The sequence below is a fragment of the Oncorhynchus nerka genome, linkage group LG15, assembly GCF_034236695.1.
Source record: "Oncorhynchus nerka isolate Pitt River linkage group LG15, Oner_Uvic_2.0, whole genome shotgun sequence".
Lineage (NCBI taxonomy): Eukaryota > Metazoa > Chordata > Actinopteri > Salmoniformes > Salmonidae > Oncorhynchus > Oncorhynchus nerka.
In genome coordinates, this window is record NC_088410.1 from 43,370,389 (window position 1) to 43,387,513 (window position 17,125).

General features: G+C 45.9%; 1 protein-coding gene across 4 annotated transcripts in view; it reads right to left on the reverse strand.

Annotated features, from left to right (window-relative positions):
• ubap2a (ubiquitin associated protein 2a) overlaps positions 1–17,125 on the reverse strand; it is a 40,501-nt gene that overhangs the window by 12,279 nt on the left and 11,097 nt on the right. For 2 of the 4 annotated variants that reach the window (XM_065001627.1, XM_029682423.2), the window contains exons 3-10: positions 16,491–16,568; positions 15,472–15,582; positions 7,660–7,828; positions 7,111–7,200; positions 6,906–6,972; positions 6,680–6,783; positions 1,476–1,534; positions 608–678 (exon numbers count right to left, since the gene is read on the reverse strand). In XM_065001627.1, coding sequence (XP_064857699.1) covers positions 608–678; positions 1,476–1,534; positions 6,680–6,783; positions 6,906–6,972; positions 7,111–7,200; positions 7,660–7,828; positions 15,472–15,582; positions 16,491–16,568 — 749 coding nt within the window. Of the gene's footprint in view, positions 1–607; positions 679–1,475; positions 1,535–6,679; positions 6,784–6,905; positions 6,973–7,059; positions 7,201–7,659; positions 7,829–15,471; positions 15,583–16,490; positions 16,569–17,125 lie in introns of all 4 variants that reach the window. The other 2 variants (XM_029682424.2, XM_029682422.2) reach the window with 1 other exon arrangement.

A 17,125-nucleotide genomic window follows, 5' to 3' on the forward strand; every position in this document is an offset into this window, starting at 1 on the left:
AAAGCAGCTGGGCCAAACATATCACTGCATGGAATAAAACTGGCAAAGAGGTCAAGCTGTTATTTTGTGTACCACTGGGCTGGTATTTTCCCCATATTTACACAACACCAAAAGCAGTGTTTTTTATTTTATTTTTGATATATATATTCTTATTTTTTAACCCCTTTTTCTCCCCAATTTCGTGGTATCCAATTGGTAGTTACAGTCTTGTCCCATTGCTGCAACTCCTGTGCAGACTCGGGAGAGGTGAAGAAAGGTCTTGACACAACGCCCGTTTAACCCGGAAGCCAGCCGAACCATTGCGTTGGAAGAAACACCTGGCGACCGTGTCAGTGTACACTGCGCCCAGCCCGCCACAGGAGTAGCTAGTGTGTGATGGGACAAGAACATCCCTGCCGGCCAAACCCTCCCCTAATCCTGACGACGCTGGGCCAATTTTGCGCTGCCCTGTGGGTCTCTCTGTCGCAGCTAGCTGGACTCGAACCAGCATCTCTAGTGGCACAGCTAGCACTGCAATGCAGTGCCACTCGGGAGGCCTAAAAAGCAGTGTTGATATGTGACGGGTGGGTACCCTAGTTAGTCGTGCGGATGGTGAGCTGGGAGTTACCTTTGCCCAGGTGTGAGGTGGTTCTGAGGTGCAGGTGCACTTGAGGCGGTGAACACTTTGGTCTCGGAGAGCTGAGGGAAGACAGAGAGTTATTGACAAATGTAATAGACCAAGTTGTGGGACATAAGGCCAACTATAGTTTTGTTAAACCTTTTGAAGTCACACTGTATGAACTAAATTCAAACATTTAATTGATATCACTGGTGCTCCCCACTTTAAAAAGGTAAAGAGAACATAAAATTCAGGAGCACCAGAAAATACATTTTTGTTAAATCGATTGAGATACAGCCTATATGAATTCCAGCTACTTCTGAAGCACATGTTGTTCCCTAAAAACGAATATGTAACCCTGTAAATACATTTGTTTATTATAAAAAGCTCAAATGTAATTGAAATGAAAAAGTCATTTGTGGAATAGTTGGTTTCTACATTATGTAAAATAACCATTTTCCTATTGCGATGCATTACATTGAAAATTGTACACCATCTCTTTAAGAACATTTGTGACGACAACATGCAAGAGCTGTCATTCATTAATTGCTATGATCATTGATCTCCTGAAGAAGCTATCCCTTTCCCGTCCTTCCTGTGCCCTCAAATGTTTGGATATACTGATAATGTTACCAGGTTGTTAGCTAGCTAGCTAATGAGGTAATACAAAAGGTTACACAAATTATGTGGGTGATTTTTCTAGGAACACTGGTGCTCCCATTTTAAAATTTGAGTTCGCATATGGTGGTCGCACTTCACAGCCCTGGTCATGTATGTGTTCCATCTGGAAAATAAATGTCCAAAATGTGAACATAAGACAAAGCTCCTTCCACCCCCTGACCACTACTACTTCCCAGTCCCCATTACCCAGACTCACACTCATCTCTTCGCTCCAGTCCTCAGCAGCCCAGTCTTCCAGAGTACTCCTCCAGGCCACTGCAGGGAGCACACCAGAGAGGGGTCAGAGCTCAGAGATTAATGGAAACAACACAAGGGCTTCTTGGAGAGGCGTTTGTGAACATGGACTGTAATTCAGCGGCATTGCTAGGGACATTTCCCTAGCAACAGTCTACAGTGCCCCATTAGAAATACAACAATAAAACATCCTGACCAATGAACACCTACCGGTCAAAACGTTCCAGAAAACTATACAAGAGAAAATGGGTCTTTCTATAAATAAAAAGGGGCCCATGTGTGACATTAGGGTAAACATTTCAAAATAGTTTGATATACAGCTTCACGTGTAGTTACAGAAATAAAAGTTTAAATAGGCACAATGAGACCATTACATTTACATTTAAGTCATTTAGCAGACGCTCTTAACCATAACTCCACCTAGCAACAACAAAACATCTATATGTGATTCAAAATGTCACTTGAAATATGGACACCGCAGGTTTCTTTGTCTTGCCTAGAAGCAAGGACTGTTTATGCATTTAGTCAACTAATAATACAATGCGTTTTGTCAAGAAAATCATTGACAATATTAATAATAATCAATAATGAAATTAATCAGTAAACACTAAGCGTTGGTCTGCATGTCAGAGTCTGAAAATTAGCCGGCAAATGCTTGCTTCCTCGGTCCTTGATTCCTCCACTCCTTGCCTTTCCTCAAAAGTGCATTGGAGCCCAAAGGGATGAACCTTCCTCTCAAAGCACATTGGGGGAGAAGAGTGGATGTGAGAAATGGAGGAAATAATTGGAGAATCTCAATTGCATTTTCTTGAATCTTCACGTTCTCTCCTTGTCTCAAAACCCATTGGATAAGAAGTTGAGAGGGGAGGGACCTAGGGCTGTTGCGGTGACCGTATTACCGCCACATTGGCGGTTACGAAGGCAGTCAAATTCCACGTGACCGTTTAGTCATGGTATTTAGGTTTATCCAAGCTCTGATGCTGCTGATGGTCATTAGTAGCCCACCATACTTGCTAACTGCCTGGTACTCAGCACTCTATTGTCCCTCTAATCACTCTGACATCAACGCAAATCTAATCAAAAACTTCATGAGAGCCCATGAGCTCATGTTGCAACAACATTTGTATAGGCTATGCAATTGTGTGAGAAAACAGAGGGATGGCCACTATTAAAAAGAGGAGGACCCCATCAGATTTCTATAGGGTAGGCCTACTATATTTATTTATCATTTTTCCTAATATTAAACACATTGCTTATATTTATAACAGGAGAATAGCATCTCTGACTGGCATGAAAATGAACCACTGGAAAAGTGTTCTCCATTTGCAATGTTTTCTTACATTTATTTAAGCACTTTTTACCCCCCTTTTCCCCCAAATTTCATGATATCCAAATTGGTAGTTACAGTCTTGTCCCGTCGCTGCAACTCCCGTACGGACTCAGGAGAGGCGAAGGTTGCACTGCTTTTTGACACACGGCTCGCTTAACCCGGAAACCAGCCACACCAATGTGTCGGAGGAAACACAGTACAGCTGGCGATCGAAGTCAGCGTGCATGTGCCCGGCCGCCACAAGGAGTGGCTAGAGCATGATGGGACAAGGACATCCCCCAAACCCTTCCCTAACCCGGGATCGAACCCGGATCTGTAGTGACGCCTCTAGCACTTACTCTGTTGGGTAAGCCACATTGCGTAAAAAAAGTTTTTTTTGTTGATGCTAGTGGTTGTATTAATTTGGGATCTATCACATCCCACAACTGTCCCAGACTATATTTGGAATATTTATTTCTCACACAGATTAGAATAGGTCAACATTTGTACTATTGGGGATAGTAGATATAGGCTAGTGCTTTTGCTTTTCTTTAGGCCTACTCATCTTGTTGACTGACGAAAAGTAAATATGAACAGTTCTTCCAACATCTTCAATATGCACCTCGGAATTGGACAAGGACGTGCGCAGTTGCATTCCCGATGTGTGTCTGTCTTCACTTGTAGCCTGAGAAAGACCCGATCACGTGATGGAGAGCCATGTGAGTGAGAGGTGATTAGGAGCACGTAGCACTCAGGGAGAAGGGGACAACGGCCACTGGCCGTAAAAGGCATGGATTTTTTTAGGGTGCATTATGGCCACAAAGGGGATGCCGCAGTGAAATTCTAGGCATTATCAAGTGCTTGTCAAATTGTGAATGATGTAGTGTGTACAGTCTGCACAAAAAAACAAGGTAGAACTCATGCCTTTCAAGCAACTTTTTTCAAATCATCATTAGAGTGGCCTTACAATGTATTAAAAATCTGAACATATAGGCCAACGTTTGTAGAACAACTAAAGTTATTAATGTAACTCTAAATTAAGCATATAGGAATACTTATTTGTTAACGGCTCAATACAAAATAGCCGCATGTGCGCACTCCCTCAAATCATTTGGAGAAAATATCCTTTCTATTCAACATAAGGACAACTCCGATAATGCTATTCTGTTCTTCTGAAATAGACTACACTTTCTTCATATCATGCTTCTTTAGACCTGTCTAAAATAAATAATGGATTTATTATGAAGGTGTAGGCTATATTATATGGATTTATTAGACTTTTTAAAATGTAGATGTTCCAAAGGTCTGCATCAGTGGCTTGTAGGCTGTGTGTGGAAGCCAGGATATGCTAAATGTGTTTATGTTGATTAATGGTCAATTACCGTGAGACTGTCAGTTACTTGCTTGACAATCACAGGCTGACAACATTTTGTGACCACCACAGCCCTAGAGGGACCTCTGACCTTCTCATTTAATGGGTTTTGAGACAGAGACGAGAGGATGCGACGAATCAAGGAAATGCAATTGAGATGGTTTCCTCCTACTAAGCTAACATCTGGAATTGTTTTAAGATGGTCATGTCAAGGATTTAGAATTTTAGGACCCCTTTAGGTATAAAATAAATAAGTAACCATTGAATTTGGCCTTACTGCTATTAGCCAAATGAAACACATTAAATAACAGATTAATACATGGAAAAACAGATGGTCAAAAACAATTATCAAAAGGAAGTTTGTTTTGAAGTGTCTGTCCTATATCTGAGAGAAAATAATGATTTTTTTAAATTTACATTTACCCACACCTTTTTTAGTGCACTAAACTACATGGCCAAAAGTATGTGGACAACTGCTCGCCGAACATCTCATTCCAAAATCATGGGCATTAATATTGAGTTGGTCCCCTCTTTGCTGCTATAACAGCCTTCACTCTTATGAGAAGGCTTTCCACTACATGTTGAAACATTGCTGCAGGGACTCCATTCAGCCACAAGAGCATTAGTGAGGTCAGGCACTGATGTGGGGGGATTAGGCCTGGCTCACAGTCAGCATTCCAATTCATCCCAAAGGTGTTCAATGAGGTTGAGGTCAGGGCTCTGTGCAGGCCATTCAAGTTCTTCCACACCGATCTCGACAAACCATTTCTGTATGGATCTCGCTTTGTGCACGGGGGCATTGCCATGCTGAAACAGGAAAGTGCCTTCCCCAAAACGTTTCCAGAGTTGGAAGCACAGAATCACCTAGAATGTCACTGTATGCTGTAGCATTAAGATTTCCCTTCACTGGAACTAAGGGGTCTAGCACAAACTATGAAAAACAGCCCCAGACCATTATTCCTCCTCCACAAAACTTTACAGTTGTCACTATGCACTGGGGCAGGTAGCGTTCTCCTGGCATCCGGCAAACCCAGATTTGTCCGTCGAACTGCCAGACGAAGTGCGATTCATCACTCCAGAGAACGCGTTTCCACTGCTCTAGAGTCCAATGGCCGCAAGCTTTAAACCACTCCAGCCGACTCTTGGCATTGCGCATGGTGACCTTAGGTTTGTGTGTGGCTGCTTGGCCATGGAAACCCATTTCATGATGCTCCCGAAGAACAGTTCTTGTGCTGACGTTGCTTCCAGAGGCAGTTTGGAATGGAGTGTTGCAACCGAGGACAGACGCTTTTTAGGCGCTTCAGCACTCTGGGGTCGCGTTCTGTGAGCTTATGTGGCCTACCACATCGAGGCTGAGCCATTGTTGCTCCTAGAGACGTTTCCACTTCACAGTAACAGCAATTACAGTTGACTAGGGCAGCTCAGGCAGGGCAGAAATTTGATGAACTGACTTGTTGGAAAGGTGGCATCCTATGACAGTCCCAGGTTGAAAGTCACTGAGCTCTTCAGTACAGGCCACTCTACTGCCACTGCTTGTCTATGGAGATTGCATGGCTGTGTGCTTGATTTTATACACCTGTCAACAATGGGTGTGGCTGAAATAGCCAAATCCACTCATTTGAAGGGGTGTCCACATACTTTTGTAGTGTACTTCCATATACACTGAGTACACCAAACATTAGGAACACCTTCCTAATATTGAGTTGCACCCCCCACCCCTTTGCCCACAGAACAGACTCAATTCATCAGGCCATGGACTCTACAAGATGTCGAAAGCGTTCCACAGGGATGCTGGCCCATGTTGACTCCAATGCTTCCCACAGTTGTGTCAAGTTGGCTGGATGTCCTTTGGGTGGTGGACCATTCTTGATACACACGGGAAACTGTTGAGCGTGAAAGACTCAGCAGCGTTGCAGTTCTTGTCACAAACCGGAGCGCCTAGCACCTACTACCATACCCCATTCAAAGGCACTTAAATATTTTGCCCATTCATACTCATAATGGCAGACATACACAATCCAAGTCTCGATTGTCAAGGCTTAAAAATCCTCCTTGAACTTGTGTCACCCCCTTCATCTACACGGATCGAAGTGGATTTAACAAGTTACATCAATAAGGGATCATAGCTTTCACCTGGATTCACCTGGTCAGTCTATGTAATGGAAAGTGCCGGTGTTCTTAATGTTTTGTGTACTCTGTGTATACTTCCATTCACTTTTTAAACTGGTACCGGGCTACCTTCAGATTAGTCTTGTGAGCGTCCTAGAGCAAAACAACTGACATGTACGTGTTCCTGAGAGTCTCATCTTTCCGTAGAGGGGTCATATTTGTGTGTAGCCGAAACTGTTCGGACGCTATTGACAGAAGTCGGCAGATCGGCAGTACCGACTTCAGACTTGTGGGGGTCGTAGAGCAAAACGAAGAACACTACTACTTTTTGAAGAACCCAGAGAGTTTCATGATCCTTCTCTGTGTGAAGCCTCACCTGTCCCGTCTGTGCTGTTGCTGTTGTTGGCCCCTGACTCCCAAGCGTCACCTTGTGTGGTCCCTGTCCCCTGTTCTGGGGTGTAGTCTGCTGGGTTAAAGGTCCTGAGGAGAGAGAGAGAGGATGAGGGTAGGTGAAGTTTAGGTTTAAGAAGAACTGGTGTACGAGGAACCAGAAAAGGACAGTTGTGTGTGTACGAGTTTGTTTGTGTATTTACAGAACTCACCCCATTCCCTGGGCTGAGAACCTGCTACCCACTGGTGCCCTGCCCCTTCCTCTGCCTCCAGATCCAACTGAAGCACACAGACCCGCACAACGTCAACACATAGTAAGCATGGCACCAGAAAAATTGTGTGAAGTTAAGAGAGCACTTAAGTTACCTGGGAGTGTTGACTGGAACATATGAGAAAGTGCCACTAATTGACACTCACCTCTACCCCCTCTTCCTCCCCTGCGACCTCGCTCTGACACTCTGTCCAAAGGGCCAGGGATCGCCTCCACACCATTTTCCTCTGGCCGCACTGCACAGGGAGACACAGAGCGAAGGAGCGAGAAAGCGAGGTGGGGAGGGACAAAGAGGGAGACAGAGACAGAGGGATAGCGATAGAGAAGGAGAGAAGTGGGGAGAGACCAACAGAGAGATGATTTAGTGATTTAAGGTCAGTACAAAGCTATGTGCTGCCTAGTAAGCAATTCTGCTGAATAGTGCATTGATGACAAACTAATTGCTTAATGACAAATTGGCTGGCTATTCATTCTTAGTAAGTGCTCTATGTAGTGTTCTCTAATCTAAAGTACCGCCAATGAGAATAAACACACTAACTGTAACTGTACTAACCACACCATGGTTGAATAACTCAAATCCTCGACAGCTTACTGACTTATCATTCTTCCTGGCTCTTAGGTGATCAATTAGACCTAGTGTTATAGTGCCTTGTTCATTAACATATGCATAGAATTTTATTCCGTGACCCCCTAACCTCTCTCAACCTGGCGGCTGCGGTTGCTGGCCCCCCTGCCTCTCCGATTGCTCCCTCCGCGGCCCCTGCTGCCCTCTCGCTCTCCTCCTCTCTTCTCCCGGTTCTCCTTGCCCTCCGTCGGGCCGTCCTTCGCTAGGGGTTTCTTCTTCCCAACTGTCTCCCATGAGGTCTGAGAGAGAGAGAGAGATAGAGAGAGGAAAGAAATGACAGAGAGAACGAGAGAGAGTGAGAGCGAGAGGACGAGAGAGAGAATGAACGAGAGAGAGAGAGAGAACGAGAGAGAGAGAGAACGAGAGAGCGAGCGAAAGACAGCGAGAGAGAGAATATATATGTCCATAGAGACACATATTTCCCTCAGATTACACAGACCCACAAAGAATTTGAAAACAAACCCAATTTTGATCAACTCTCATATCTATTGGGTGAAATACCACAGCAGCAAGATTTGTGACCTGTTGCCACAAGAAAAGTAAAGAACAAACAGCTGCCGCTTTTCGCCCGTCTGTGATGTAAAATGGCGCTGAGTTCTCAAGGAACAAAGAAAAAAGTGTGCTACTATTACGATGGAGACACTGCTAGCTAGCCAACAGCTAGCCAACGTCTACCGAATAGAACTTCCGCACTCAACAACCCGGTCGCATTCCGCTTCGCTCCACAGGTAGTATCACATTTCATTTCATTTCATTACAGTACAACGGTTTGATTTGTCTGATCGTAGCTAGCTACATAGCTAGCTACATAGCCGTCTTTGTATCAAAGATAATTGTGTAGTCTAGAGCGATTTTCTAGGTTAGCTAGCCAGCTATTGTCGTTCTTTTAACGCAACGTAACGTAATCAACACTGCTAGCTAGCCAGCCAGCCCCCGAATAGCAGCACTGTAGCCACTGCCAGCTAGCCTACAAAGTCAACAACGCAGCCACTGCCAGCTAGCCTACTTCAGCAGTACTGTATCATTTTAATCATTTTAGTCAATAAGATTCTTGCTACGTAAGCTTAACTTTCTGAACATTCGAGACGTGTAGTCCACTTGTCATTCCAATCTCCTTTGCATTAGCATAGCCTCTTCTGTAGCCTGTCAACTATGTGTCTGTCTATCCCTGTTCTCTCCTCTCTGCACAGACCATGCAAACGCTCCACACCGCGTGGCCACCCTAATCTGGTGGTCCCAGCGCGCACGACCCACGTGGAGTTCCAGGTCTCCGGTAGCCTCTGCGGCCAACAAGGCAGAGTTCATCTCAGCCTATGCCTCCCTCCAGTCCCTCGACTTCTTGGCACTGACGGAAACATGGATCACCACAGATAACACTGCTACTCCTACTGCTCTCTCTTCGTCCGCCCACGTGTTCTCGCACACCCCGAGAGCTTCTGGTCAGCGGGGTGGTGGCACCGGGATCCTCATCTCTCCCAAGTGGTCATTCTCTCTTTCTCCCCTTACCCATCTGTCTATCGCCTCCTTTGAATTCCATGCTGTCACAGTTACCAGCCCTTTCAAGCTTAACATCCTTATCATTTATCGCCCTCCAGGTTCCCTCGGAGAGTTCATCAATGAGCTTGATGCCTTGATAAGCTCCTTTCCTGAGGACGGCTCACCTCTCACAGTTCTGGGCGACTTTAACCTCCCCACGTCTACCTTTGACTCATTCCTCTCTGCCTCCTTCTTTCCACTCCTCTCCTCTTTTGACCTCACCCTCTCACCTTGCCCCCCTACTCACAAGGCAGGCAATACGCTCGACCTCATCTTTACTAGATGCTGTTCTTCCACTAACCTCATTGCAACTCCCCTCCAAGTCTCCGACCACTACCTTGTATCCTTTTCCCTCTCGCTCTCATGCAACACTTCCCACACTGCCCCTACTCGGATGGTATCGCGCCGTCCCAACCTTCGCTCTCTCTCCCCCGCTACTCTCTCCTCTTCCATCCTATCATCTCTTCCCTCTGCTCAAACCTTCTCCAACCTATCTCCTGATTCTGCCTCCTCAACCCTCCTCTCCTCCCTTTCTGCATCCTTTGACTCTCTATGTCCCCTATCCTCCAGGCCGGCTCGGTCCTCCCCTCCCGCTCCGTGGCTCGACGACTCATTGCGAGCTCACAGAACAGGGCTCCGGGCAGCCGAGCGGAAATGGAGGAAAACTCGCCTCCCTGCGGACCTGGCATCCTTTCACTCCCTCCTCTCTACATTTTCCTCTTCTGTCTCTGCTGCTAAAGCCACTTTCTACCACTCTAAATTCCAAGCATCTGCCTCTAACCCTAGGAAGCTCTTAGGCCACCTTCTCCTCCCTCCCGAATCCTCCTCCCCCTCCCCCCCCCCTCCTCCCTCTCTGCAGATGACTTCGTCAACCATTTTGAAAAGAAGGTCGACGACATCCGATCCTCGTTTGCTAAGTCAAACGACACCGCTGGTTCTGCTCACACTGCCCTACCCTGTGCTCTGACCTCTTTCTCCCCTCTCTCTCCAGATGAAATCTCGCGTCTTGTGACGGTCGGCTGCCCAACAACCTGCCCGCTTGACCCTATCCCCTCCTCTCTTCTCCAGACCATTTCCGGAGACCTTCTCCCTTACCTCACCTCGCTCATCAACTCATCCCTGACCGCTGGCTACGTCCCTTCCGTCTTCAAGAGAGCGAGAGTTGCACCCCTTCTGAAAAAACCTACACTCGATCCCTCCGATGTCAACAACTACAGACCAGTATCCCTTCTTTCTTTTCTCTCCAAATCTCTTGAACGTGCCGTCCTTGGCCAGCTCTCCCGCTATCTCTCTCAGAATGACCTTCTTGATCCAAATCAGTCAGGTTTCAAGACTAGTCATTCAACTGAGACTGCTCTTCTCTGTATCACGGAGGCGCTCCGCACTGCTAAAGCTAACTCTCTCTCCTCTGCTCTCATCCTTCTAGACCTATCGGCTGCCTTCGATACTGTGAACCATCAGATCCTCCTCTCCACCCTCTCCGAGTTGGGCATCTCCGGCGCGGCCCACGCTTGATTGCGTCCTACCTGACAGGTCGCTCCTACCAGGTGGCGTGGCGAGAATCTGTCTCCTCACCACGTGCTCTCACCACTGGTGTCCCCAGGGCTCTGTTCTAGGCCCTCTCCTATTCTCGCTATACACCAAGTCACTTGGCTCTGTCATAACCTCACATGGTCTCTCCTATCATTGCTATGCAGACGACACACAATTAATCTTCTCCTTTCCCCTTCTGATAACCAGGTGGCGAATCGCATCTCTGCATGTCTGGCAGACATATCAGTGTGGATGACGGATCACCACCTCAAGCTGAACCTCGGCAAGACGGAGCTGCTCTTCCTCCCGGGAAGGACTGCCCGTTCCATGATCTCGCCATCACGGTTGACAACTCCATTGTGTCCTCCTCCCAGAGCGCTAAGAACCTTGGCGTGATCCTGGACAACACCCTGTCGTTCTCAAATAACATTAAGGCGGTGGCCCGTTCCTGTAGGTTCATGCTCTACAACATCCGCAGAGTACGACCCTGCCTCACACAGGAAGCGGCGCAGGTCCTAATCCAGGCACTTGTCATCTCCCGTCTGGATTACTGCAACTCGCTGTTGGCTGGGCTCCCTGCCTGTGCCATTAAACCCCTACAACTCATCCAGAACGCCGCAGCCCGTCTGGTGTTCAACCTTCCCAAGTTCTCTCACGTCACCCCGCTCCTCCGCTCTCTCCACTGGCTTCCAGTTGAAGCTCGCATCCGCTACAAGACCATGGTGCTTGCCTACGGAGCTGTGAGGGGAACGGCACCTCAGTACCTCCAGGCTCTGATCAGGCCCTACACCCAAACAAGGGCACTGCGTTCATCCACCTCTGGCCTGCTCGCCTCCCTACCACTGAGGAAGTACAGTTCCCGCTCAGCCCAGTCAAAACTGTTCGCTGCTCTGGCCCCCCAATGGTGGAACAAACTCCCTCACGACGCCAGGACAGCGGAGTCAATCACGACCTTCCGGAGACACCTGAAACCCCACCTCTTTAAGGAATACCTAGGATAGGATAAAGTAATCCTTCTCACCCCCCTTAAAAGATTTAGATGCACTATTGTAAAGTGGCTGTTCCACTGGATGTCATAAGGTGAATGCACCAATTTGTAAGTCGCTCTGGATAAGAGCGTCTGCTAAATGACTTAAATGTTAAATGTTAAAAACAAACACCATTGTAAATACAACCCATATTTATGTTTATATATTTTCACTTTTGTACTTAAACTATTTGCACATAATATGACATCTGAAATGTCTTTATTCTTTTGGATCTTTTGTGAGTGTAATGTTCCCTATATTTTTTTTGTTTTGTTTGTTTCACTTTTGTTTATTAGCTATTTCACTTGCTTTGGCAATGTAAACATATGTTTCCCATGCCAATAAAGCCCTTAAATTGAAATGTAATAAAAAATTGAGAGAGAGAGAGCGAGAGCTAGAGAGAGCGAGAGCTAGAGCGGGCGAGGGAGAGCGAGAGCTAGAGCGGGCGAGGGAGTGAGAGCGGACGAGGGAGAGAGCGGACGAGGGAGACAGCGGGCGAGGGAGAGCGAGAGCTAGAGCGGGCGAGGGAGAGCGAGAGAGCGGACGAGGGAGAGCGGGCGAGGGAGAGCGAGAGCTTGCGAGGGAGAGCGAGAGAGCGGGCGAGGGAAAGCGACTGACTTTTGATGTCTCCTTATTGATCCTAATTGGCTTTGAGAGGGGGGGGGGGTGAAATGCTGAAATGGAGGTGAGTGAATGGGAGGGGAGGTGCGCTAGGAGAGGAGAGGAAAGAGTGGAAAATACCTACAGATTGCAGGAGTAAAAGTTAAGTCAGATCCTACAACTGCTTGAACTAGTCAACGTCAAATTAATAATGGATATGTACTCCTCCTACTGCAGTGTCACAATGTCATTGACATATCAAAGGATGAATGACCACAGGGCAGGCAGGCAGCAGTAGCTGATTATATCATTGGAGGATTACATACATAGGAGCAAAACGACCCACTTTCTATTTCAGGACTTCCAAGAAACAACAACAGCATAACTGTGGTGGGGTGGAGATCTCTGTGCTGCGGTGCTCTCCTCTGAAACACCTCGATTATTTTACTACTGACTCAGGCGCTGACAGAACATGTGACAAGTGCTGTACATCCTAGATTCAGAGGCCATAATACTTTTTCCATTGTCCTTCTGTAAAATAAATAAATCAATAATAATCACAATATGCCTTTATTCAATCACCCAACTGGACAAGTCCCCCTGGCACAGTTGGCACAAGCCCCTATTTTCAGTTTCCTTGGATAGATATAGCAATGTGCACAGCACCCTTGGGCTTGATTGGAAGGGGATGTGGCAAGGGTCATTAAGAGATCCATTGCCTAAAGCTGACTCAATCCACTGTAGATAGAAGTATTGTATTAGGTACATTATGTCATCTGTCCCATTACAAAACGTGAGAACATATTTCCGTCCTATCAGATCTGTGCTCCAACTCTAACAGATGTAGATCAAATCAAGTTATTTGTCACACGCTCTGAAGACCTTAACGTGAAATGCTTACTTTACGAGCCCGTAACCAACAATGCAGAGTTTTAAAAAAAGGTTACGAACAATTTACTAATAACCTAAAGGAAAAATATTAACACTATAAAATAACATTAACGAGGCTATATACAAGGGGTACCCGTTCCCAAGTCAATTTGCAGGGGTACAGGGTTAGTCGAGGTAATTGAAGTAATGCGCACATTTAGGTATGGATAAAGTGACTATGCCTACATAATAAACAGAGTAGTAGCAGCGTATGTGAAATGTGTGAAGGAATATGAATGTACAGTGTATTTGGAAAGTATTCAGACCCCTTCACTTTTTCCACATTTAGTTACGTTACAGCCTTATTCTAAAATTAATCAAATTGTTTTTGTTCTCATCAATCTACAGACAATACCCCATAATGACAAAGCAAAAACAAAAAAACTGGAATTCCACATTTACATAAGTTTTCAGGCTCTTTTCTCAGTACTTTTCTGGAGCACCTTTGGCAGCGATTACAGCCTCGAGTCTTCTTGGGTATGACGCGACAAGCTAGGCACACCTGTATTTGGGGAGTTTCTCCCATTCTTCTCTGCAGATCCTCTCAAGCTCTGTCAGGTTCGATGGGAAAAGTCACTGCACACTTTTCAGGTCTCTCCAGAGATGTTCCATCGGGTTCAAGTCCGGACTCTGGCTGGGCCCCTCAAGGACATTTAGAGACTTGTCCCGAAGCCAATCCTGCGTTGTCTTGGCTGTGTGCTTAGGGTCGTTGTCCTGTTGGAAGGTGAACCTTCTTCCCAGTCTGAGGTCCTGAGTGCTCTGGAGAAGATTTTCATCAAGGACCCTACTGTACTTAAATGAGAACTTGTTCTCAACTGACCTACCTGGTTAAATAATGGTGAAATAAATAAAAAACTTTGCTCTGTTCATCTTTCCCTCAATTCTGACTAGTCTCCCAGTACCTGCCGCTGAAAAACATCCCCACAGCATGATGCTGCCATAACCATGCTTCACCTTAGGGATGGTGCCAGGTTTCCTCCAGATGTGACGCTTGGCATTTTGGCCTAAAGAGTTTGATATTGGTTTCATCAGACCAGAGAGTCTTGTTTCTCATGGTCTGAGAGTCCTTTAGGTGCTTTTAGGCTGTCATGTGCCATTTACTGAGGAGTGGCTTCCATCTGCCCGCTCTACCATAAAGGCCTGATTGGCGGAGTGCTGCAGAGATGGTTGTCCTTCTGGAAGGTTCTCCCATCTCCACAGAGGAACTCTAGAGATCTGCCAGAGTGACCATCGGGTTCTTGGTCACCTCCCTGACCAAGGCCTTTCTTCCCTGATTATTTAGTTTAGAAGGGAGGACATCTCTAGGAAGAGACTTGGTGGTTCCTAACTTCTTTCATTTAAGAATGATGGAGGCCACAGTGTTCTTGGGGACCTTCAACGCTGTAGACATTTTTTGGTACCCTTCCCCAGATCTGTGCCTTGACACAATACTGTCACGGACAATCCCTTCGACCTCATGGCTTGGTTTTTGCTCTGACATGCACTATCAACTGTGGGACCTTACATAGACAGGTGTGTGCCTTTCCAAATCATGTCCAATCAATTGAATTGACCACAGCTGGACTCCAATCAAGTTGTAGAAACATCAAGGATGATCAATGGAAACAGGAAGCACCTGAGCTCAATTTCGAGTCTTATAGCAAAGGGTCTGAATACTTAAGTAAATAAGTTATGTTTATTTTTTATAAATTTGCTAAAAATTCTAAATACCTGTTATCGCTTTGTCATTATGGGTTATTGTATGTAGATGGATTAAATAACTGTTTTTCTCATCAATTTCTGAATAAGGCTGTAACATAGCAAAATGTGGAAAAAGTCAAGGGCTCTGAATACTTTCCGAATGCACTGTACATGTGCGTCAATATGCATGTGTGTGTGTCTGTGTGTTGGAGTGTCAGCTTAGTATGTGTGAGAGTCCAGCGAGTGTACATCGAGTCTGTGCAAGAGAGTCAGTGCAAAAAAGCTATGTAGCAACTGGTTACATTCCATACCATGCTACCACCAGCCACTCCACTCTCATGAGTCAACAATGAGCATCACTAAACCAGAAAACAAAGGCAGAAAAGTTCAGGTAGGCTAGTCCCTCCCTTTTTCAGTCAGTTTTCTTCCATTGGTGCCTAATGAATACGACCCAGGTCTCAGGGAAGTTGAGGTGACTGAGCGACGCTAAGCTAGCGATGACTAGCCACCCGGAGGAAAGTGGCTGAAGGAAATTGAAAAGGTAGCGTTATTAACGTCAGTCCCCTCTGCCCTACCGTATCAGAGGTGCTCTCAAGGAGGAAGTTGATGGCTCTGTTGACATCTTCGTTGCAGTCGTGGAGCGCTACCATGCATTCATCCTGGATCTTTCCTGTCACCTCCATCAGCTGTGGACATACATACAACTCTGAGTGCTTTATTTGAATCCAATGAAAGATAATAGAATATTAAGAACATCTTGCTAATATTGACTTGCACCCCCTGCCCTCAGAACAGCCTGAATTCATCGGCACATGGACTCCACAAGGTGTCGAAAGCGTTCCACAGGGATGCTGGCCATTGTTGACTCCAACGCTTCCCACAGTTGTGTCAAGTTGGCTGGACGTCCTTTGCGTGGTGTACCATTATTGATACACACAGGAACGTGTTGAGTGTAAAACACCCAGCAGTGTTGCAGTTTTTGACACGAACCGGAGGGCCTACTACCATACCCCATTCAAAGGCACTTTTGTCTTGCCCATTCAACCTCTGAATGGCGCACACAATCCATGTCTCAATTGTCTTAAGGCTTAGAAATCCTCCTTTAACCTGTCTCCTCCCCTTCATCTACACTGATTGAAGTGGACTTAACAAGTGACATCAATATGGGATCATAGCTTCCACCTGGATTCATGTAGTCTGTCTGTTCTTAATGTTTTGTATACTCAGTGTACAATGACACTGTCTATACAGACCGTTGATACAAATACACTACACACACTGAGACACGCACACAAGCACACACATACACACACACCAATAAGCTGTGTACATAGTCACAGAAGGGGAGGGGGAATCTGTCATAGCCTAACAGTCAGTATTAGAAAAAGAGAGGGTCTTAGATTTGAGGTGAAAACCCTGAAGTTGTCTAAAATTGACAAAATATTTTGTTTTTTTCCTAAATTATGAGTGTGGTCTTGCCTTTTCCCAGCACATGCAGTCACAGGTATTCTCTCTTAATGTGAAACACACCCCAACACACACAGGCCGTCATTCAGAGCTGTCACAATGGCCTCTGAAATTCCCACCCACTCACCTGGTTCACTTTGTCCTCAAACTCAGCATCATTCTTGTCATAGATCATCTGGGCGAGTCGGATCTGCTCTGCAGTCGCCTGCAAAATGGATGAGAAGGAAGTGAGGGAGGATATGAAGAAGGAAAGGAACAGAGGGAGGAGAGAAGGAGAGGGAGAAGAATTGTTTTGGAGATATGATTTACCACTTGAAGACCCATGCATTGAGCAAGTTGTACTGTGTGCATGTCAAAGAAAAAGTCCAGAGGGGCTTGTCCCCCGGGTTAAGAAATGTTTGACAAACAAGCTCTATTTTGGTGGCCTCTGGTACATTCTAATGCTATATTGCATTTTCAAACAGCAGCTATCAGGAAATAACACTGAAATAACACTGATCACATTTTCACACTTTTCGAGTGTTAGTTTCATCAGCTCTTGTACAATATGATACAAAAACAGGAAAACGTCATTTTGACTGCACTGGGCCTTCAAAGAATCCTTTACGTCCTGACTTCCATCGGCTTCAACCTTCCTTTTGAGAGGTATTTTCTCAGCTAACTGCAAGACAGGTATGATTGAAGAATGAAGCAGGTGTTAAACATGGGCTTTGCTAAAGAGAAAGCAGCAGTTGACTGCTCCATTGTCAACACTTATGTGTT